Consider the following 22,851-nt stretch of genomic DNA (forward strand, 5'->3'; position numbering starts at 1 on the left):
GGGAAGGAATCATGGAAGGGGAAGAGAAAAGGAAAGTTAAGAGGCAGGGCTGTGCTGGAGGGCCAGACTCTTTGCTTCACACACACACACACACACACACACACACACACACACACACACACACACACACAGAGGTTGTCCTCTCTCGTGTAGTCCCCGTTATATAAAGACCACCCCTGTCAAACACCGACAGTTCTTGTCAGGCAGACAGCTTCACCGAATCTCCATGGCTTTACTCGGCTCCACATAAGGCAAAAGCTTCCAGCCCCATCACACCCGACTCACACCCACACACAAATCCAAACATGCGCATGGGCCGGCCCAGTGACACACTCCCGGAATCCACATGGACATGCAGAGATGCAGACAGACATACCAGCAGCTGCACACACAGTCACATGCACGGAAACACAAATTCCCTAGAAGCTGCACACATAGTCACACAGCCACACACAATACAAACACACACAGTCACATAGACACAGTCACAGATACACACAGACGCACACGCAGACTCAGACAGACACATACAGGTGCACCAACAGACACACAGCCACACACACACTGCATGGACACACAGCCGCACACAAGCAAACTCACGCACAGTTGCACACACATACAGGCACACAGTTCCCACACGCAGGCACACGTGACAAAACTCACATACACTTAGTTGCACAGGCAGTGCCCGCCTTCACAGAAGGCTGCTGTGGGGTGGGGTGGGGTGTACCCACTACACCCAGAAGTGTCTGGGGCCATGCACGGGCGGGCACCCTGATCTCACGGGAGGAGGCTCTCTGGAGCCAGGGCACTGACACGACAGTAAGGGGACAAGCCTAAGAGGGGACACCAACAAGGGAGCCCTTGGGGTGGGCAGAGACCAGGAGGGGCTATTCCAGGAGGGGAATAGGCAAAGAAGGGGGCCCCCGGGGCTCTAAAAACGCCATCCCCCCCAGCACGGGAAACCGTGTCCCAGCCCAGCCCGGAGGTCCAAGCCCACCCCACCGTGGGCGCTCCGCCAGGGGAACGGGCTGCGCGGCTGGAGGGGCGGGGACAGCCGGGTGGGGGGCCTGTCACCAGCCGCCTGGGCGCCGCGCTGCAGCCCCGCCGGGTCCCCAGGTGCGGGACAGGAAGGAGGCCCGGGGGCTCCCGGAGACCTGAAAGACCCCGCGCGGGCCTCGGCGGCGGTGAGTGGCCGGCCCGGCGCGCCCCGCGCGCAGAGCCCCGGGCTGGAGCGCGGTGCGGGGCAGGGGTGCGGGGCCCGCGGGGGCGCCGGGCGCCGGGGGCGGGGCGGGCGCGGGGCCGCCCCGGGCTGCGCCCCGAAGCGGGCCTGGCGGGCGGGAGGGTCTGGAATGCCTCTCCCCGCCCTCCGCCCCGCCCGGCCTCGCACATCTGGGCCGCGCGCGGCCATCCGGCGGGGGGAGGGGGCGCGCGGGGCGGGCGCACGTCGAGGGCCGAGCGGTCGCGGGCGCCGAGGTGAGTGCCGGGCGGGGGGCCGCGCCACGCGGGAGGGGGCGCTGTCGGGTGAGACCCCCCCACCACCAAGACACCCTTCCCGGTGGGCGCCGGAGGTGGGGACACCTCTGCGGGTCCCTTTCCTCCCCGTGCAGCCGCCGCGGGTGCACGGGGAGACAGTGGAAGGGGGGTATCGCGATTGTGCTTTCCCATCGGGGGCCCTCCCGGCTATGCAGAGTGGGGGGTGCTGCAGAGACTCCTCTGCGGGAGGGTGGGGGGCTGGCGTGGGACTGCAGGAAGCCAGTGAGGGGGGCACCCGGTGCCCACGCGGAGGTGGGGAGTGGGGCGCGTGGAGTGGGTGTGGTGGCGACTCCTTTTAGAGCTGCGGGTGGGCTGGCCTGGTACCCGGGCACCTCCCGCTTCTGCGTCTGCGTCTTCGCTGTGTGAGGCCAGCCTGGGGGGTCCCAGGGAGGGATCTGGGCTTTCTGGGGAGGTGGCATGGGTGTGAAGCCAGCCTGTGTGAGGGCCTGGGGGTGGGGGGCTCTAAAACGTGGTGGCCCCCAGCCCAGAAGGTGAGGGAGTTGTGGGGTTCACTGGCCCGGAGGAGCAGGGCGCCCCGCCGAGGTTGTTTATGCACCGGCCAGTCCAGGAGGAGGCCTGCAGGGTGGGGCAGGATGTATGGAGGGAAAATTAGAGGCAGGGAGGCCGTGGGCCCGTTTCTGGGACCCCCTGCCCAGCTCAGGAAGAAGCACCCCCCCTCCAGCCCCCTACACCCCACACACACCCCCAAAAACCTTCGGAGACAGCCTGGGGTTTCCGAGGGACCCTGCAGCCCGTGGCTGGGAAAACTGGCCAGCATTATTTTATGGGGGTCCCAGTGGAGAGGGGTGATGCGGCGGGGGTTGGGGGGATCCACAAAGCAGCCTGTGGGGAAGGGACGGAGCAGGTCTGGGGGGTGGTTTGTCCTCATGCACAGAGGGAGGACAGGCTAGGTGGGGCCTCGAATCCCAGCAGCACCACTGGGTGCCAGGGCTGGGCTGTGGGGTCTCGTGTCCGGCCCCGGCCAGGAAGCTCCACAGGACCCTCTGTGTAGGACAGAAGGCCCTGGCTTTTGAGCCGGGGGTCCTGCTGGAGTGGGGGCATGGTTTCATGTCCCTATCCCACCACACCCCATCTTGGTCCCTCCTGTCTCTGGGCCGAGAGGCAAAGAGCAGAGGCTGGTCCAAGGCCAGAGGCGAGTCAGGACGCGGGGAGGGGACAGGGTCCGTCTGGAGGTCAGGCCCGGGCCAGCGCTTAGCATGCGCTAGTGGCCCAGGAATGAAGCTGCTTTCTGCTGAGGTCACACTGCCCCACCTAGTCACCCACACACCCGTGGCCGCCAGCCGTCGGCTCTGGGGGGAGTCCACCACCCCTCATTTCCAGCTGCTGACTCTGCATCAGGCTCAGCTTTGGGGAGGTGAATTTGCCCTGGGGCCCCAACGATTAGCCTTTTCCTTCCATGTTTCTGGGGAGGGGAGTTTTTTGGGTTGTTTTTAATTTTTTTTTTTTTTGCTTTTTGGGTCACACCCAATGATGCACAGGGGTCACTTTTGGCTCTGCACTCAGGAATTACTCCTGACAGTGCTCAGGGGACCATATGGGATGCTGGGAATTGAACCCGAGTCGGCCCCGCGTGCAAGGCAAACCGCGTGCAAGGCAAATGCCCTACCCACTGCGCTATCGCTCCAGCCCCGGGATGGGAGTTTTATGCATGATCAGGGCGGGGGGGGGGCGCGGGGGGAGAGGTTCTCCAGGACAGACGGGACAGGCTTGCATGTTTCTGTGGCTGCCATTCTACCTCCATCTCTCAGAGAATCAGCAGGTCTTCCTCCCTCCCCAAAGAAGTCTGAATGACTAGAATAAAAGTGTCTGTTTGACCAAACATTCCCATCAAGAGAAAAACTCGGGGGCCATCGTGAGAGCACAGCAGTAAAGCATTAGCTTTGCACATGCCCAACCCACATTCCGTCCCTGGCATCCTATATGGTTCCCCGGGCACTGGGCACTGCCAGGGGTGATCCCTGAGGGTAGAGCCAGAAGTAAGCCCTGAGCATCCCTGGGAGGGAGAGAGGGGGGGGGGAGGGAGGGTAAGAGAAAGAGAGAGAGAGAGAGAGAGAAGGAAAAAAAATCTGTTCTCACCAGCCCTGCATGCTGCCTTGGGACTGGGGAGAGCTCAGCTGGCTGAAGCAAAAAGTCTGCATGTGAGAGGCCTGGATTCAGTTCTTGGTACCCTGAGCACAGAGCTGGGAGTAGTTCCTGAGCACGCTGGGTGTGACCCCAAACCAAAAGCAAACAACATACTGCCTTTATCAACCACATCCTTCCCCAGATGTGGTCCTCCCCATGTGACCCATTTAACAGGAGCGAGCACTGAGACACAGAGTTGGCCTGAGGTATTGCGATTCCAAGATCTCCCTATCGGGACACTGGGTATATTGCTCCCTCAGAGGCTGCAGTCACCAGGACACACTCCAGGCAGCTGCGAGATGACAGCCACATGGCTTAAACGTGGAGTCCAGCTTCAGTGGCCCCTCTTGGGTTTCTCTCCCCTGGCGGTTTTAGACCGTTTCTCCTCCCGGTATAACACAGTAGGCTTGGTCCAGAAAACCCAGTCAAGTGTTTCCCCAGCACTTAGCAGAGAATCTGGCGCAAAGAATTTTTTTTCCCCAGAGGAATCCAAACAATGGATAAACAGGACCACCAGCTCTCCCCTCGTGGCCTCTACCCCGTGGCCTGCTGATGTCTGCAGCCACTCTCTCAGAGGGAGAAACCCTCGGCCTCGCGCTCCGGGGTGTCACTGTACCCGCCGTGGCCAGCCCCATCTTTCCGGACTCGGAGAGGACAGCAAAATGGCCTGTCCAGAGACCTCATGGGCACAGTCCTGGGGTTTTCGTGATGCGCCTGGGGTTCAGTCCACCCTGGCATTGGGCTGTGTGGGCGGGCGTGGACAAGGGTGTGTGTGCGGGAGGGGCGCTGGGCCTGAGCGTCCACCTCGGTGTCCACCGCTGCTCTGCTCACACTCCTCCCTGACTGGATCCCTGGCCACGGAGAGTGAGTGGGCTCTGGTCAAACCCCACTTTTGTTGGGGGCTCACCAGGCCCACCCTGTGGACATTATCCCTGGGGTGGGACCAGGGCTTGAGGTTCTAACGAAGCCACCCGGGGCCCCTGACTGGACAGGGGTGCCACCATACCTCCCGCCTGCGGGCCGCGGTGCTCAGGACAAACTCCTCCGTCTGGAGGCTACGAGAAAGGCAAAGCCGCCAAAGCTGCCTCTGGCCTGGCCCCCGCACCACGGACCCCCATCCTGGAGCGAAAAGCCCGTCTTCCTGTCCCCGAAACTTCCCTCCCTCCAGCCACTGTTCACACACCAATTCCAGATCCTGGCGACTTCTCAGATGCCAGCGCCGTGCCCCCCCCCACCTGCTGGCACTCCCCCAGGCAGGCCTGGCTCCCCGCGCTCCCGTCACCACCATGAGGCCACGACAGTGGGTCTAGGCAGGAGACGGGAAGAGAGCTCAGTGGTTAGGACTGCATGCGGCATGCACTGGGACCCCTGCAGTACCTCAGTCCCTCAGCACAGTTAGATGTGACCTTGGAGCACCCCAACCCCCCAGAAACAAACCACTGCCAGGGTGGTCCAGTGATCCCTGGCACCTGGTCCGAAGCAGCACTGCATCCTCAGGCCCTTCCTCACATTGAGCCACCCAGCCCAGTCAGCTGAATTGAGTATCACAGGGATTCACCGCCCCCCTCACCTCCACCTCAGGGATGGGCGTTTGGGCATACCTGGTGGTGCTCAGGGCTTACTCTCAACTCTGTGCTCAAGGGACACTCCTGGTAGTCTCAGGGGGCCACCCAGGGTGCCAAAGATGCAACCCGGGTCGGCTGCCTGAAAGGCAAGCGCTGTTCCCACTGTCCTACCCCCCTGGCTTCAAACCTTTCAGTTTGGTTTTGGTTTGGGCTACACCCAAACCAAACAAACCTGTGGTGCTCAGGGCTTACTATTTGGCTCTGCTTTCAGGGGTCACTCCTGGCAGGTCTCAGGGGACCCTATGAGGTGCCAGGGATCAACCAGGGTTGACCCCTCTTCAAACCTTTTGAGATGTGCTGCTGCCCTTCGCATAGAACCAGAACAGTCAGCAAGGGCCTGCATGCCGGCAGAGCCCAGCCCGGGCCAGCCCCCTCTCTGCAGGCCCACGGCCTGCGCCTCCCTGTGCAGCTGGAATCCAGCTGTGACCTCCACAGCATCTTCTGTCACCTCAGCTCACTTGTGTGATCACCCAGCAGAGCCCCTGGGGGCAAGGGCCAGTGTCTCTTGGGGTCACTGGTGTTCGCCAGCATCTGGCCCAGAACGGCCCCCCGAGAACATTTCCCAGCCTCCCTTCGAGGCACCCGGGAACGGGCCTCCAAAGATCTGAGAGGAAGGGCTCGCTGCTGGTGTCGCGGGCGGTGTTGTGGCCAGGCTCTTTCAAAAGTAGCTGCGAGAGAGACAGATTGAAGAATTTATAAGCAAAACAACACAGAGCCTGGGAGGTGCTTCAAAGGACTCGAGCCAAAAGTAAATAAATAGAATAAATAAACATTCAGTGAGGAAGCAGAGGAGCCAATCAGAGCCATTCTGCCGGTCTGTCCCTCCACAGCGACAGGGCCTGCAGCGATGCTGGCTGTCCCGGAGCTGAGCGTGCAGGGGCTGCGCCTCGGTAAGACCCAACCCCCCTCACCCACCTCTGCTCAGCCCGCACGGAGGGGAGCTGGGAGTGAAAGCCCGTGAGTGAGGGAATGTGAGCGTGTGAGTGTGTGAGTATGGGGGGGAGTGTGTCTGAGTATGTGGTATGTGAGTACATGAGCATGTGAGTGTGTGTGTGTGCAAGGGTGTGTGTGTGTGATGTGAAGGAGTTGAGTGAGTGTGAGCTCGTGTGAGAGCATTGTGAAAGTGTGGATGAGTGTGAGTTGTGTGAACATGTGTATTTGTGTGTGTGCGAGTGTGTATGTGTGAGTTGTGTGTGTATGTATATGAATGTGTGAATGTGAATAGTGTGTGTGTGTGTGTGTGTGCGCGTGCGTGTCCCGGGGCAGACAGGTCTGCTGGCAGCCCCCCCATGTGTACGTGTGTGTGCGTGCCCAGGACCGTGTGTTCAGGCCCGTGTGCCCCTGCCTGAGCGGCGGTGTGCATGCCTGCCGGCCTGTGGTCTGCCGGGCTGGGCTTTGGGGGCTGCGGGTGGGAGGCCGGCGGAGGAGGGGCGCCTCAGGAAGTCCATTCACAAAGACCTGGCGGGCTGGGCCCTTCCTTCCTGCCTCCCTTCCCAGGCTCCCGCCGGCCACTTGGCCTCTCGCGCTGGAACAGGGGGCCAGCCCAGGCCCGCACTGGCCATGGGGGAACAGAGCGACTGGGGCGGGGCCTCTCCCGCCCCCGCTCCTCACGCAGGTTCCCAGGGCAGCCCGTGGCCAGGGAGGATGGGGTCCTGCTCGGGGGCAGCCCAGCAGGGTCCTGGCCGGGCCTGACTGCCCTTGGCCCTCAGGGGGCCGTTCAGCCCCCACTCTGCACGAGGCGGAGCCCCAGGCCTTAGCGAGGCGCCCTAAGGCCTCCACCGTCACTACCTCCCCCCACCCCACCCCACCCCAGCTCCATGGCCGCAGGGTGCCCACGCCCCCCAGCTCAGGGCTGGACTCGCCCGGGCTTCCCCCCCCCCCCAGCCTCTTGATCCTGCCCAGGCCACAGCTGGGCCTGCCTGTGGCCCCTGTGGGGAGGGAGGGGGCTCGCTCAGGTTCTGATTAATTAGAACCATGTGGAGGGTGGTTGGAGGGTGCAGGGGAGGGGTGCAGCCCCACCCCCCTCCTGCTCCTTCCCCAGGCCCCCTCCAGCCATCTGTCTTGCCCATGTCTCCCACCCGCGGGGGTGGAGGGGGCGGACAGAAGAGTGAGTCCCCAGGTGCGCCAAGCCTCACCCTGGAGGTCACCTCTAAGTGGTGACAGACCTCCACACCACCTCCCTCTCCTCCCCTCCTGCCCCGCCCCTCCCACTCCCTCTTTCCCCCCAGTGAGGCCGAGGAGCCTTCCCCAAACCAGGTGTGGGGGGGCCCTTTTCCAGCCCCAGGTGCCACAGTGGCTTGTCCCGTTTTTCCAGGCTCCAGTCCAGATCGCTCCCCCATCCCCAGCCCACCCGGCTCCCCCAGGACCCAGGAAAGCTGTGGCATTGCCCCCCTCACACCTTCTCAGTCTCCTGTGAGTAGGGCTGGGGTTGGGGGGGAGGTCTGGGTGGCATGCAGGGGTGGGGAGGGAGGAGGAGTCTCCACAGGCCTCAGCCTCTGCCTTCCAGAACCTTCAGCCTGAAGTCATGCTGAGCTCTTTTTTTTTTTTTGTGGTGGTGATGAAGGTTCAGTGAATTTATACATCAATGCCATAAACTTTTACACGATTATAAACATGTTACCTAAATTATAATAAAAAGACACATTTAGATAAATTCACTCATGATTTTTTTTAAATGTAGAAGTACTGCCACTTATTCAGCCACTGATTAAGCTGATTGATTGAATTGGGCATGAAGTCCACATTACTTTTTTAAAATTTTTTTAATTTCGTAAGTTAGTTCACAGTGTTTGATTGCCTTCAAAATTCAAACACCAATCCCACCCCCATTACCCGTCCCACCACCAAATTCAGGATGTTTCCATCCCAAGCCCCAAGCCCTGTCCCAAAACACAACCGGAATAGTATATTTCATATTGTCTGGTGAAAGTTCTAAAGAGCCCCAACAGCCCCTCCAGGAATGACTACTGGCGGGTGTCCTTTGGTGGCCGGGGCCCGGGGGTGGCACACGGGGTAGGTCAACACCCGTAGTGACACATGGGGGTCTGGGACCCCTGAGGTTTGGTACTGGGCCTTCTGCATGCAGCCTCTGGTGGGGAGGGGGAGTTTCTGTCCTCCAATGGCACCCCCCAGCCACCGCCGCAGCCCCTCTTTTGGCCCAGGCCTCTCTGGGAAGGAGACCTCAGGTTGCTCCAAAGTTGTTCGGAAACACTCACTGAGCCGGGGGCGGGGGATGGGGGGAGGACAGAACCTCCCCCACTTCCCTGGTTCGCCCCACCAGGATGGCCTCAGCCCGGTGACCCAGCTTTGTCCCCAGGGTTCTAGGCCTGGCCTAGCGGAGGCAGGGACCTCTCTGGGCATGTGCCTGGGTCTCTCCTCTCAGCCCCTAAGGTGGACAGAGGGGCTGGAGGGGTAGAACAGTGGACAGGGCGTTGGCCTTGTATGTGGCCACCCAGGTTCAACCCTTAGCACCCCATATGGTCCCTTGAGCCCCACCAGGAGTGAGCCCTGAGCACAGAGCCAGGAGCCACCCTGAGTCCCTCTGGGTGTGGCCCAAAAATCAAAAAGAAAAGTTGGCTGGAGCTGCTCGGGTCCCTGGGACCTCAGAGCCACCTGGACACAGGCCTGTGTGCTCCCAGGGCAGCCAAGCACCAGGAACTCCAACTCAGAGGGCGAGGGATGGGGTGGGGACAGAGGCGTGAGCCCCAAACCACAAGGGGCCACCTGTGGTCTCCAGGGCTCAGCCTGGGAGCGAAGGAGGACACCCAGGCAGGAACTCTGGGTTAGGCTGCTCTGAGCCCCAGCCGGGAAGCAGAGGGGCCCCGTGTGGTCAGCCTGGCCCTGGACACTGTCCCTGACTCTGAACCTTGCCCTCGCAGAAGCCCGAGACCCGGTCTCCTCAGCCAGCCCCCTTCTCCGTGGTGGTGGCCATCGATTTCGGCACTACGTCCAGTGGCTATGCTTTCAGCTTCGCCAGTGACCCAGAGGCCATCCACATGATGAGGTGAGGACAGCCAAGCTGGGAATTTGGAGGGTCCACGTACTCTGGGATGGGCAGTTCCCAGAAATATGGTCTCCTCACAGCTGCTTTCACCCCCGCCTCGGGTCTCCTGTCGCAGGCCAGGGCCCCTGCCTTAATCGGAGCAGCTGCCTGAGAAATGGAATTTTTTTTCTAGGTTTTGTGTGTGTGTGTGTGTGTGTGTGTGTGTGTGTGTGTGTGTGTGAAGGGTCATACCTGGCAGTGTTCAGTAACTACTCCCAGCTAGCTTGGTTCTTAGGGGTCACTCCAGTGACACACCAGAGACCATGTGATGCCAGGGATCAAACCCAGGCCCCTTGCATGGGAAGTTTGAGTCTTAGTCCTCTGAGCTGCCCCCTGGCCTTGGGCTTGCCTTTTAATTTTTATTGAAAATGTAACAGAGGGGGCTGGAGCAATAGCACAGCGGGTAGGGTGTTTGCCTTGCACATGGTCGACCCGGGTTCGATTCCCAGCATCCCATATGGTCCCCTGAGCACCGCCAGGAGTGATTCCTAAGTGCATGAGCCAGGAGTAACCCCTGTGAATCACCAGGTGTGACCCAAAAAGCAAAAAAAAAAGAAAGAAAGAAAATGTAACAGAGAGGTCAGAGAGACGGCTCAAAGGGTGCAGGAGGCCAGGCCTGAACCCATGGTCCACCGCATGGACCCATGAGCATTCCTTGATGAGGTCCAAAACAAAAACAAAGAATTAGTAAAGTGCGGTGCTGGAGAGATGGTGCAGTGGGTAAGGCACTTGCCTTGCATGTGACCAGCCCAAGTTCAATCCCTAGCATCCCATATGGTCCTCTGAGCACTGCCAGGAGTGATTCCTGAGTGTAGTGCCAGGAGTAACCCCTGAGCACTGCAAAACAAACAAAAAACAAAAGACATAGTAAAATGCATAAATCTCTTCCTGGACTTATACATAAACACATACATCTATTTTTTTAAATGAAAGTGGGATATCCATCTTGCCTTATTTGGTCACTGTACCGTGTCACCCCTTTGAACAGCCACGTCAGAGTACACGGTGCAGCTACACTGGCGTGTCAGTCCCACTGCCTGTAGTTCAGGGTTTTATCTGTCTTCTAATTTTCCACTCTTACACAATGCAAATTCTTGTGTGTATTATTCAAAATTGAATGACCTTCTTTAAAAATTTGTGCTAGGGCTTCTAAGGGGTCGATCCCAAGATCCAACATCTCAAAAACAAACAAACAAAAAAACAACCCAAAAACGGAAGGCCCAGAGGGTTCATTGCTTGGACAAGTCACCTGACCTTTCAGAGGAAATGTTTGAAAAAATCCCATTCAGATGTTTCTGAGTTTTGTTTAATTAGGTGTTTTTTTTTTTTTGGAGGGGGGGAATCTCAAATGGTGCTTAGATAGCCAACCGGGCTAGTGGTCAGTGCAAGAGCCCAAGGATTCGATGCTGCCCAGACCCTGTGGTGGTCCCAGACCACCCTGATGGTGTTGGGGGCCTTCTGGGCTGCACCCGAGGATGGTCAGAGGACCATGTGGTACCAGTACTGGAACCCAAGTAGAGCTGCTTTAGTATCTCCTGGCCCCAGGAGTTCTGTACAAATGGTACATTTGTTTGACGCCCCCCAACCCCCGACTCTGCCTTATCACTCTGACTCTCTGAGTATATCTTTTTTGGGGGGGCTTTTGGGGTCACACCCAGCGATGCTCAGGGGTTACTCCTGGCTCTGCACTCAGGAATTAGTCCTGGCAGTGCTCAGGGGACCATATGGGATGCCAGGGATCCAACCCAGGTCGGCTGCATGCAAGGCAAACGCCCTCTCTGCTGTGCTATCGCTCTAGCCCCTCTCTGAGTATATCTAAGGGACTGCAGTAAGAGGTGGAGATATAGAAGACCCCCAAAGCTCCCAACCCAAATTGAGAGTAGGGGGCAGGGAACTTCTCTGGGCCTGGGAGGGTGTATGGATGGAGAGATGGAAGGGTCCCTGTGTGGGCTAGAGAGATAGTATGAGGAGTAAGACATTTTCCTTGCATGCAGCTGACCCGTGTTTGCCCCTCAGCATCCCTTAAGGTCCCCCAAGCACCGCCAGGAGTGATTCCTGAGTACAGAACCAGGAGTGACCCCTGAGCATCGCCGGGTGTGACCCCAAAAGACACGCACACACAAAGAAAGGTCACTCCCAAAATACTAGCGGTTCCACCTGCATGAGCTTGGTCTGTTTTTCCTCTGCTCTCTTCTCATCCATCCGGGCACTTCCAAGCCTCAGGAAGCAGCTGGAAGTGTCCTTTGTCAACACCCACCCATGCTGGATCCCGTGTCAGGACACATAAAGTGACACTGTCTCTGTCTTGTGTGGAGGTGATAGTCCAGCATATAACTGGGGACACTCTGACCTCCTCCTAAGCCCTGCCTTCCAGCCACCCTTAATATCTCTGGATCGTGGACCAGAGAGATAGTACAGGAGTAAGGCCCCTGCCTTGCACACGGCAAATCCCCTGAGCACTGCCAGGAGTAATCCCTGAGTACAGAGCCAGGGGTAAGTCTCGAGCACTGCAGGGCATATCCCTCAAAAAAAAAAAAAGAAAAGAAAAAAGAAAATTCAGAGATCTCCACAACCATCACACCTAAGATCAGCCCTCACCACTGTCCAAGACAGCTAGGATATCTTCCACCCGCTTTTTCCTTCTTCATCATCCTCTCCAGGCCTTTGCTCTGGCTTTGCTGTGTGTGTGTGTGCTGGGAGAGTGTGCGTAAGGGTGGGTGGGTGGGGGTGGCACAGGAACCTTTGTAAAGGCAAACGTGGCTCTGCCTCTTCAGTCTACACTTAAAAGACAGAATTCAGACAGGGCCTTTGAGGCGCCTCCTTATCTGATGTTAAATTCCTGTGTTTTCTCTCGCTGCACTCGGAGCCAACCTACAGTGAGTCCTCCCCGCTCGTCCATTCCACGGAGCTTTTGCACATGCTGTTCCTCTGTCTGGAGCCCCAGTTCCTGCCCCCACAGGGTGGAGAGCTTGGCCTCGAGTGTCAGGGAAGCAACAGAGAAGGGGAAGGATTTGCCAGGCCATTGAACTGGGCGAGTACTTGGGGAGGGGTCCCAACGGTGCCTATGGATAGGGAGGCTTGGATACTCAGATTTGGGGGGCCTGCCAGAGGTGCAGTGGATTGGAGTGTAGCTGCCGAGGTGGTCAGATAGGAATACTTGGGAAGAGGCTGGAAGGAGCTGGGTGGGGGAAGAGACCACCCAGGCAGTTGATGGCCTCGGCTGCTTGTTAAGGAACCAGGGAGATGAGGTCCAAGGAAGCAAATACCTCATGGGAGAGAGCAGGCGCTAAGAATGGTCAGGGGAGTGGGGTGGGGGTAGGCTTATGAGGAGAGAGGATCCCCTGAACGGATGTCATGGAGATTTAAGTTGATGCCAAGCAACATCTTCAGGGACTATTATTAGTCCCACTTTACAGTTGGAAAGACTGAAGCCTGGGAAGCCATAGGCCTGCCCAAAGCACGCAGCTGATCTCCGGGTCCGCGCCCCCAAAGGGGAAAAAAGTTGTCAGTGATAGCACTGACCGCCCTGTCCATCCGCAGGAAATGGGAGGGCGGGGACCCAGGCGTGGCGCACCAGAAGACCCCCACCTGCCTGCTCCTGACCCCGGAGGGCGCCTTTCACAGCTTTGGCTACACCGCCCGCGATTACTACCACGATCTGGACCCCGAGGAGGCTCGGGAGTGGCTGTACTTCGAGAAATTCAAGATGAAGATCCACAGCGCCACTGTGAGTTCCATTCCGGCCAGCGACCCGCGGGAGCCGGCTAGGCGGGGTCAGGAGAGGAAAGGGCAGGCATCGGAAGGATGGCCGGGGGAGGAGGGGCCGGGGCCGGAGCTACTGGACAGCTCCCGGTGTGGGCGTAGCTGTGGTGGGTGGGGCTAAAGCGGGTATTGGGTACTGGGCAAGGGCGGGCTGTGGTGGGCGGGGCTAGTGGGCGGGGCCAACGAGGGAGGTTGGGTTGGGGCGGAGCAGGGAGCGGCTTGGTTGGCGGTGGGCGGGGCTAAGGTGGGATTTTGATCGGGCGAGGGCGTGGCTTGGCAGGGGCGGGCAGGGCCAAGTCGGGAAGTTGGGCGGGGATAGCGTGGGGCTTGTCTGGGGTGGGCGGGGCTAAAGGTGGAGTTGGCCGTGTCGGGGGCGGGGTTTGAGGCTTGTGGGCGGGGCTACAGCGGAGTTTGCTCGGCAGGCGCGGCCAAAGGGGCGTGGAGGGTGGTGTGGGCGGAGCTAGCGCTGGAGGTTGGCAGGAGGGCGGGGCTCAGGAGGTCCTTGGCGAATATTATCAAGGCTGGGGATGTCTGTGTTTAGGAGGGGAAATCCCGGGAAATGGGGTGATTTTATGAGAGAGATCAGAAAAGGGGAGCAGCGCGATGGCCTCTTGCAGAACCTTCCTGTGTTCCCGCCAGGATCTGTCCTTGAAAACTCAGCTGGAGGCTGTAAACCAAAAGAAAATGCCGGCCTTGGAGGTGTTTGCCCATGCTCTGCGCTTCTTCAAGGAGCATGCCCTTCAGGTATGCCCTGCAGACCCAGACCCCTCTACCCCCACACCCTTTCTGCTCAGCTCATCCCCTCCGCCCACCTCCATCCATTCTCCTCTGGATTGTTGTCAGAGGTCAGAGGTCATCTCCAGCTCGGTCTTTTTCTATTTGGCAGAGCCCATATCACTGTACTTAGGGGATGGGGGCGGTGGGGAGCGCGGAGTGGGGGAGGATGAGGGGGTACAGTGGAGCATGGAGTGGGGACTGTTAGGGATTCCTTCAGAGGGCTAAAGACAGCCCCCAGACCAAACTAGCCATTCCTGCCCACTCCTGCTCCAGGAGCTGCACGAGCAGTGCCCATCGCTGGCAGAGAGGGACACGGTGCGCTGGGTGTTGACGGTGCCTGCCATCTGGAAACAGCCGGCCAAGCAGTTCATGCGGGAAGCCGCCTACCTGGTGAGGAGTGCTTAGAGCAGTGGCCGCTGCCCAGGGGGCCTGGGGACAGATCCCGCCAGTCTGATAGGCCCTCCAGCTTTTCCCCACGGGACATTCGGAGGATGTGGGGCCTGCAGGAAGAGGTTAGTGGGCAGTAGACACAATCCTGGCCAGGTTAGCTGGTGCCTAAACCACAGAGTCCAGGAATGGTGGGGGCGGGGTGTTGGGAATTCTCATGCTCTACCGAGATGTCCCCAGTGACTGGCCGTGGTAAGGTCAGAGGTCAGATTTCTGTGCATCTTTCGCAGTCTGTCCTTGATTACTGCCAGGACAGGTGGTGGGGCACGAGGAGTCCTCTCCGGGCTCTCCTTTAGGGTAGTTCTCCAGAGAAGGGCTAACTGGCCATCCCTCAGCCCCAGTGACTGGGCAGGACACTCAAACAGCCACTTCCACTGGTAGCTCTTGGCAGGAACTGCCACGACAGGGACTGGCAGTGATGGGGGCCGGTGAGGGGGGTGTGTGGGGGACGACCCCTGGAAGTTCTTAGGCAGAGGGGAGAGGGAAATAGGGCCATGACACTGTGCAGGGACATGATTGTCATCAGTGTTTGCTGGTCTTTCTGCCACAATAGATACCCCAAGGTCTCAAGAAAAGAGGGGGTGCAGCTTAGTCACCTGTTCTCCAGGAGACATAGGGTGGGCGCAGAGAGGGGGCAGAGCCTTCTGAAGCAAGACTCAGGGCAGTGCAGCGGGCAGGGTGCTTGCTTTGCACGTGGCCAACCCAGGCCAGCCCATGTGGTCCCCCGGGTACTGTCAGGAGTACTTCCTGAGTGCAGAGCCGGGAGTAAACCCTGAACGCAGCCAGGTATAGTCCCCCCAAAACAAACGAAAAGCAAGACTCATTCCTCGAGCCTTAGGGGGTGCCTTAGGACCCCCAAAGGAACCTCAGGATACCTGTGGACACCCACCCTCAGGACATCAGGACCCTCAGCCCTCCCCCACATTCCTGTGGACTGGTCACGCCTTCTGCAGAGATCAGGATGAAAGTAAGGCTGTGCCCAGCCAGAACAAACACCCTCCAGTGCCCTCCTGTCAGTATACCCACCCTGCCTGTGGCTGACCTGGGTAGAAAGTGGCTATGTCCACCCCCTCCCCATCCTCCACCTGGCGGAGACCTGGGGACACCAACAGCCATGGATTGCTTCCCATGCACATCCCCTGGACCAATCGGGAAGGATCTGTACCAAGGATTTTTTTTTTTATCTCCCCAAGGGTCTGTCGTGCTACCTGAAATCTCCCCCAGAGTTTCCTTCCTTCTCTCCCTCCTTCTGTAGAATGCTGTCCTCCTGACAGGGAAGGCCATGGCCACTTTCTGGCACCATCTGGTGAGCTGAGGGTGTTCAGAGAGCCAGGCGAGCTGCTCACCATCTCCTCTGAGTCGCACCCCAGCACACACTGTTTAGGGGTTGGTTTTGGTTTTTTGGCCACACCAAGCCATGCTCAGGGCCAACTCCGGGCCTGGCCTTGTGCTCAGGTGTCACACCTGGCAGTGCTGAGGATAGAACTGGGCTTGGCCCCATGCAAGTCAAGTACCTTAATCTCTCCAGCCTCTGAAGAATATCAAATGCCACATATCTTTTTTAGGGGGAGGGTTTCGGGGGGAGGGGGCACATCTTATGGGGCTCAGGGGCTACTCCTGGCTCTATGCTTGAGGGTCACCCCTGGCAGTATGGAACTGGCATCAGTCGCATTTAAGTTGCTGTAATCCCCTGTCCTGTCTCTCAGCCTGGCCTGACACAGCTTATACCAGTCTCTACCCTCTGCCCAGCCCATTCTTGGCCGGGCCCCGCCCCTGTGGAGGGGGGCTTGCCCTGCTGCTCTGCCCAGCTGGACTGCTGGAGGGGCAGCTCGCGGGCACTGTAGGTTTTCACTCTGTCTGGGGCCTCTTCCTGTTACCTCTGCCTTCCCTGGCCAGGGTTACAGCCCTCCCAGCCTGGTCTCAAGGTGGCTGGCGAGCCACATTAAACGATGTGGCCTAGGGGCAATCGTACAGTGGGGAAGGCATTCACCTGCCTGGATTCAATGTCCGGCTCCCCGTATGGTCCCCTGAGCACCACCAGGAGTGACTCCTGACTGCAGGGCCAGGAGTGGCCCCTGAGCATCGCCAGGTGTGGCCAAACAAAGCCAAAAGAATAACTAGATGCTGCTCGGATGCGCGGATGTGCTGCGGAGGGGGACCAGACCGGGCTTCCTGGCTCGGGGGATCCTCTTAGGGGTGGCAGCCTCAGAACTCCCTCTGCCCCGCCCCGCACCCCGCCCTCAGGCTGGCCTAGTGTCCAGAGAGAATGCAGAGCAGCTCCTCATCGCCCTGGAGCCCGAGGCCGCCTCTGTGTACTGCCGGAAGCTCCGCCTGCACCAGCTGCTGGACCTGAGCACCCGAGCCCCGGGCAGCAGGCACCTGGGCGAGCGCCGCTCCATCGACTCCAGCTTCCGCCAGGGTGAGCTGCCTCGGGGTCACCTGGGAGGGGTACGGAGTCACAGAGACAGAGGTTTCCAATGTGCAGTCTGAGGGAGGAGGCACTAGGAGGAACGTGTCAGAGGGTGAAGGCTCACCTGGGGATGAGGACAGACACCACCTGCCCTGGGGACTGACCTGCGCTGGTCTGCGCTCATTCCCGACGGGAGCCCCAGTGGCGCTCAGGGCTTACTCCTGGCTCTGTGCTCAGGTATCACTCCTGTGCTCAGAGGACCATACAGGGTGCCCGGGGATTGAACGTGGGTTGGCTGCGTGCAGGACAGTCGACCTTTCGGAAGGTTGGGGCTGCAGTGACAGTATATCAGGTAGGACACTTGCCTTGGGTTCAGTCCCAACACCCCGTATGGTTCCCTGAGCTCACCATGCCAGGAGTGATTCCTGAGCACAGAGACAGGAGTAAACCCTGAATACTGCCAGACTGTGACCCCAAAACAAAAACAAAAAAAGGGAAGGTGAGTTACTGCACGTAGCATTTTCCCCAAAGGGCGACCAGAGATTGCCCCATTGGGTTTCTCTGGATCTCTTTTTTCAAGTGGGGGAGGGAACACCTGGTGATGCCCAGGGATCACTCTGGCGGTGCTCAGACCACATGGAATGTTCGGGATCACCTGGGTGAGCCACAAGCAGGTGCTCACCTGCTGTACTATCTCTCCTGCCCTCTCCTGCCCTCTTGCGGTGAACACTGCCTTCTTCAGTCAGGAGAGCACGTGTCAGAGGCACTGGCTGACTCCGGTGTTCTTGGGGGTGATGGCAGGAGAATGGTGTTAAGGGTGGAGGTTGCAGGGGTGAGGGCTGGAGCACATGGGAGGCCTGGGATTGTTCCTGGGCACCATATGGTCCCTGGAGCACCACTGGAGAGTGACATTCAACTTGAGGCCAAGATGTTGAATGCTCTGGCCCCTGAGCATCTCTGAGTGTGGCCCAAGGGGTGGGGCTTACGGGGACGGGGGTGGGGTTAGAGGGAAGAGAGAAACAAAAAGAGGAAGGAAGGAGAAAGGAAGAGAAGAAGGGAAGAAAGGAGGGAAGGGGGCCCGGAGTGATAATACAGCAGGTAGGGCACTGGCTTTGCACACGCCAACCCAGATTCAATCCCCAACACCCCACGTGGTCCCCAGAACCCCACTAGGAGTGATCCCTAAGTGCAGAGCCAAGAATACGCCTTGAGCATCTCTGGGTGCAGCCCAAAGCTTAAATAAAAACAAAGGAAAGAAAAGGAGATGGAAAGGGAGGAGAGGGGCAGGGGAGGGAGGAAGGGAAGATGGGAGCAAAGAAGGGAGGGAGGAAGGACAGATGGACCTAACGTCACCGTCGTGTTGTCTCAACCCCCAGCCCGAGAACAGCTGCGAAGGTCCCGACACAGCCGCACCTTCCTGGTGGAGTCAGGGGTCGGAGAGCTGTGGGCTGAGATGCAAGCAGGTGGGCACAAGGGGATATTTCTAGATGGGGTGAGGGTGGTAAGGGAACATTGGGGAAACCAGCTCCAGACCCATACAGACCAATCCACCACCCAGCCCCGCCCCAGCCCCAGCCACATTCTTCAGGCCATTCCACCCTGAGTCCCCTGGGTGCACAGAACCCCTGGGACCTCTCTCTCTCTCTCTCTCCTTCTCTCTGTCTCTCTCTCTCTGTCACACACACACACACACACACACACACACACACACACACACACACACGCGCACACAGACACACACTGGTCTGAGGTTGGTCCAAAGCCTGGAGCTCCTCCTTGGGCTCCGGAGCAGCCAGGGGCTGAGTGTGGCCGCGCTCCGCAGGAGACCGCTACATGGTGGCCGACTGCGGGGGAGGCACGGTGGACCTGACGGTGCACCAGCTGGAGCAGCCCCACGGCACCCTCAAGGAGCTCTACAAGGCGTCGGGTAAGTGGCCCGGCCGCGCGCGGGTCCCGCGCCAGCCCGTCCCGCCAGCGCCCCCTGGTGGCGGCGGCGCCACTGACGGCTCCCTCGGCTCGGCCCCCCCCAGGCGGCCCCTACGGCGCGGTGGGCGTGGACCTGGCCTTCGAGGAGCTGCTGGGCCGCATCTTCGGCCAGGACTTCATCACCACCTTCAAGAAGCAACGGCCGGCCGCCTGGGTGGATCTGACCATCGCCTTCGAGGCCCGCAAGCGCACGGCCGGGCCGCACCGCACCGGGGCGCTCAACATCTCACTGCCCTTCTCCTTCATCGACTTCTACCGCAAGCAGCGCGGCCACAACGTGGAGACGGCGCTGCGCAGGAGCAGGTGGGCTCCGCGACGGGCCGCGCGCACGCGCTCTCCACGCGTGCACGCGCCACACGCGCCGGTGCTCCGTGCTCTCCTCGCACGCTCCGTACACGTGCCACACTCTCCACACACGCGCCTGTGCTCCGTGCTCTCCTCGCACGCGCCACTCACACGCATATGCTCCATGCTCTCCTCGCACGCTCCGTACACGCGCCACACACGCGCATATGCTCCATGCTCTCCTCATATGCTCCGTACACGCGCCACACACGCGCATATGCTCCATGCTCTCCTCATATGCTCCGTACACGCGCCACACACGCGCATATGCTCCATGCTCTCCTCATATGCTCCGTACACGCGCCACTCACACGCATATGCTCCATGCTCTCCTCATATGCTCCGTACACGCGCCACACACGCGCATATGCTCCATGCTCTCCTCATATGCTCCGTACACGCGCCACACACGCGCATATGCTCCATGCTCTCCTCATATGCTCCATACACGCGCCACACACAAACCACACATGCGCATATACTCCATGCTCTCCACACACACTCCATACACATGCCACACATGCACATATACTCCATGCTCTCCACACACACTCCACACATGCTTATATACTCTATATACTCCACACACACTCCATGCATGCTCCACACACTCATATACTTCATACACTCCATACACGCTCATATACTCCATAATACTCCATACACTCATATACTCTATACACTCCACACACTCTATACATGCTCCATACATGCTTATATACTCCATATACTCCACACACACTCCATACACATTCCACATATGCTTACTCCACACTCTACACACGCACCATACATGCTCCACGCACTCATATACTCCAAACACTCCTCACACGCTCCATACACTGTATACTCCATACACTCCACACATGCTCCATACATACTCATATACTCCATACACTGCACACATGCTCATATACTCTACACACGCACCATACATGTTCCACACATGTTCCATACTCTACAACACACTCCCTACTCTACACGTGCTCCCTACTCCACATACTCCCTACTCCACACACACTCTATACACCACACACCACACATATGCCACACAAATACACACACATACTTTCTCCATACTCCATACACACTCCATACTCTACACACAGTCTACACACACACACACACACACAACTACACACACACAACTCAATGCTCTTGGCTCTTTTGCCGCAGACAAAAGGAGACTTGTTCCTCATGCTTGGAACAGGAGCAGACTAAAGCCCTCACAGAGCGGGAAGGGGATGCCAAGAGGTGGCAGTCAGAGCCCAGGCACAGTGGCAGACCCTGACCCCCAAGTCCCTGGTCCCTTCTGCCCCCCCCCCAGTGTGAACTTCGTGAAGTGGTCCTCCCAGGGGATGCTCAGGATGTCCTGCGAGGCCATGAACGAGCTCTTCCAGCCCACAGTCAGCGGGATCATCCAGCACATAGGTGAGCCTCTCGCTTCATTCTCCACTCTCCAGCCCGCAGCCACACCATGCGGAACGACTCCCCTGTTGAACGGGGCCCAAACGCCCTCACGCGGTCCCTTCCTGAAAGGCATGCCAGCGTTCTGGAACTCCCGGGAGAGGCAGGGTGGTGAGGGCATCAGGTAGCCAGTTCAGGAGCCTCCCTCTGGCGCCTCAATTTCCCTGTTCATAAAGTGGGGTGACAGCAACGGCTATCTCACAGGGATTAAAGAGCAGGCAGCAGCAGCAGGGCATGGAAACAGGTAAGTCACGTGCCTTGCATGCTGCTGACCCTGGTTTTCCTGGCGCCACCTAAGGAAAACCAGGCGCCTGAGCACCGCCAGGGATCACTCCCGAGCAGAGAGCCAGGAGTAATGAGCACAGCACCTTGCCCACAGCAGGCTGGCCCTCGTGGACGGAGAGCGCTAGGCAGAACCCGCGATCAGTGTCCGGTCACGGGGCGGGGCCGGTCAGGAGAGGAAGAGCGGGTGACCCGAGCGACGGGCGCTCGCCCCTGACCCCCCGCCTCCCCCCTGCTCCCGCAGAGGCGCTGCTGGCGAAGCCCGAGGTGCAGGGCGTGAAGCTGCTGTTCCTGGTGGGCGGCTTCGCCGAGTCGGCGGTGCTGCAGCACGCGGTGCACTCGGCGCTGGGCCCGCGAGGCCTGCGCGTGGTGGTCCCGCACGACGTGGGGCTGACCATCCTCAAGGGCGCCGTGCTCTTCGGGCAGGACCCGGGCGTGGTGCGCGTGCGCCGCTCGCCGCTCACCTACGGCGTGGGCGTGCTCAACCGCTTCGTGGCGGGCCGCCACCCGCCCGACAAGCTGCTGGTGCGCGACGGCCGCCGCTGGTGCACCGACGTCTTCGAGCGCTTCGTGGCCGCCGAGCAGTCGGTGGCGCTGGGCGAGGAGGTGCGGCGCAGCTACTGCCCCGCGCGGCCGGGCCAGCGGCGCGTGCTCATCAACCTGTACTGCTGCGCCGCCGAGGACGCGCGCTTCATCACCGACCCCGGCGTGCGCAAGTGCGGCGCGCTCAGCCTCGAGCTGGAGCCCGCGCCCGGCGCCCCCGACGGCGCGGCCGCGCCCCCCGCGCGCCGCGAGATCCGCGCCGCCATGCAGTTCGGGGACACGGAGATCAAGGTCACCGCCGTGGACGTCAGCACCAACCGCTCCGTGCGCGCCGCCATCGACTTCCTTTCCCACTGAGGCGGCCCGGGAGCCCTGCCGGGCCCTCCCCGCGCCCGGGGGCGGGGGTCCCCAGCGTCCGCAATCGGGCTCGGGGTCTCGGGAGACGGTCGCCGCCCGGCCAAGGACCGAGGTCAAGGAGACGCTGAGAGGTAGAGCTGAGGGTGGGGGGCTTGCCTTGCACCTGGACCCCATATGGTCCCCCAAGCACAGCTTAGGGGTGACTCCTGAGTGCAGAGCCAGGGCATGTCTGGGTGTGCCCACCCCAACAAGTAAAGGGGACGATGAAGTTTGTGGGTGCACTCGCAGGGAGCCCGTCACCCTCAGGCCCAGCAGAATGCATCAGAAGGGCAAGCCCTCGCCTCACACGGGGAGGGGTGGGCTTCAGGGAGGGGCGGAGGGAGGCAGAGCGGGCCTGGGGGGTGCCGGGAAATGGCTGCAAGCAGCAACAGAGGCCAGGCGCCATGCCCTCCCACTCCCCCACATGGCGCCCATCCTGCAAGGGGCAGTGGGGGCAAAGGCCCACGTGGAAGGAACATTGCCGGAGGGGGCTACTTCCCTTCAGGACAAAGGAGGCCACCCGGGAGGCCCCACCGCAGAGTGACAAGGGCTGACTTCCACCCTGCTGCAGCCAGAGGGCAGTGGGGATGCCCACCCTACCCCACCCCCCAGACAGAGTGCCACCAGCCCGAGGGCCCTCAAGGACAATAAAGCAAACATTTACACATGCCCACGGTGAGCCTTCACCTGCTAGCACCTCACCAGTGGGGACCAACGGGGCCAGTGGAAGGGCTGGAGTGCAACGTGCAAGCCCCTGGTTCGGTCCCCGCCACCCGGCATTGCAGGGTGTGTCTGGGCGCAGTGGAGTGTGGCCCAGAAATCAGTTGTGCAGGTGGGTCTGCGAACTGACCCCTAGGGCCCCAGTGGTCTCCAAACCAAGCCCCCGCGAAACAGAACTCCCCGGCGAGGCCAGCACTGGGGCTGATATCAGGCCCCACCACACCCAGACTCTGCTGACAGCAATCCCAGGCCTGGTGCCACTACCAGTCACCTTTGGAGCTGGGGTGGGTAGGGTGCTTGTCTTGCATGCCGCCAACCAGGGTTTGATGCCCAGCACCACATAAGACCCCCTAAGCACCGCCCAGAAG

General features: G+C 59.9%; 1 protein-coding gene across 2 annotated transcripts; it reads left to right on the forward strand.

Annotated features, from left to right (window-relative positions):
- The first annotated feature begins 1,122 nt into the window (after positions 1-1,122).
- HSPA12B (heat shock protein family A (Hsp70) member 12B) lies at positions 1,123-22,433 on the forward strand. Of its 2 annotated transcripts, none has more exons than XM_055132377.1 (13): positions 1,123-1,187; positions 6,137-6,196; positions 7,621-7,718; positions 9,185-9,309; positions 12,889-13,075; positions 13,750-13,854; positions 14,161-14,277; positions 16,579-16,753; positions 18,121-18,207; positions 18,567-18,671; positions 18,775-19,033; positions 20,403-20,506; positions 21,069-22,433. In XM_055132377.1, exons 2-13 carry the CDS (start codon positions 6,154-6,156, stop codon positions 21,722-21,724), a joined length of 2,061 nt encoding a protein of 686 aa, XP_054988352.1. In that variant the 5' UTR covers positions 1,123-1,187; positions 6,137-6,153; the 3' UTR covers positions 21,725-22,433. The 2 variants fall into 2 exon arrangements, with proteins under 2 accessions (XP_054988352.1, XP_054988351.1); XM_055132376.1 differs by lacking the exon at positions 1,123-1,187 and adding an exon at positions 1,361-1,476.
- The last annotated feature ends 418 nt before the right edge of the window (positions 22,434-22,851 follow it).

Source organism: Sorex araneus, chromosome 3 (genome assembly GCF_027595985.1).
Source record: "Sorex araneus isolate mSorAra2 chromosome 3, mSorAra2.pri, whole genome shotgun sequence".
NCBI classification, from domain to species: domain Eukaryota; kingdom Metazoa; phylum Chordata; class Mammalia; order Eulipotyphla; family Soricidae; genus Sorex; species Sorex araneus.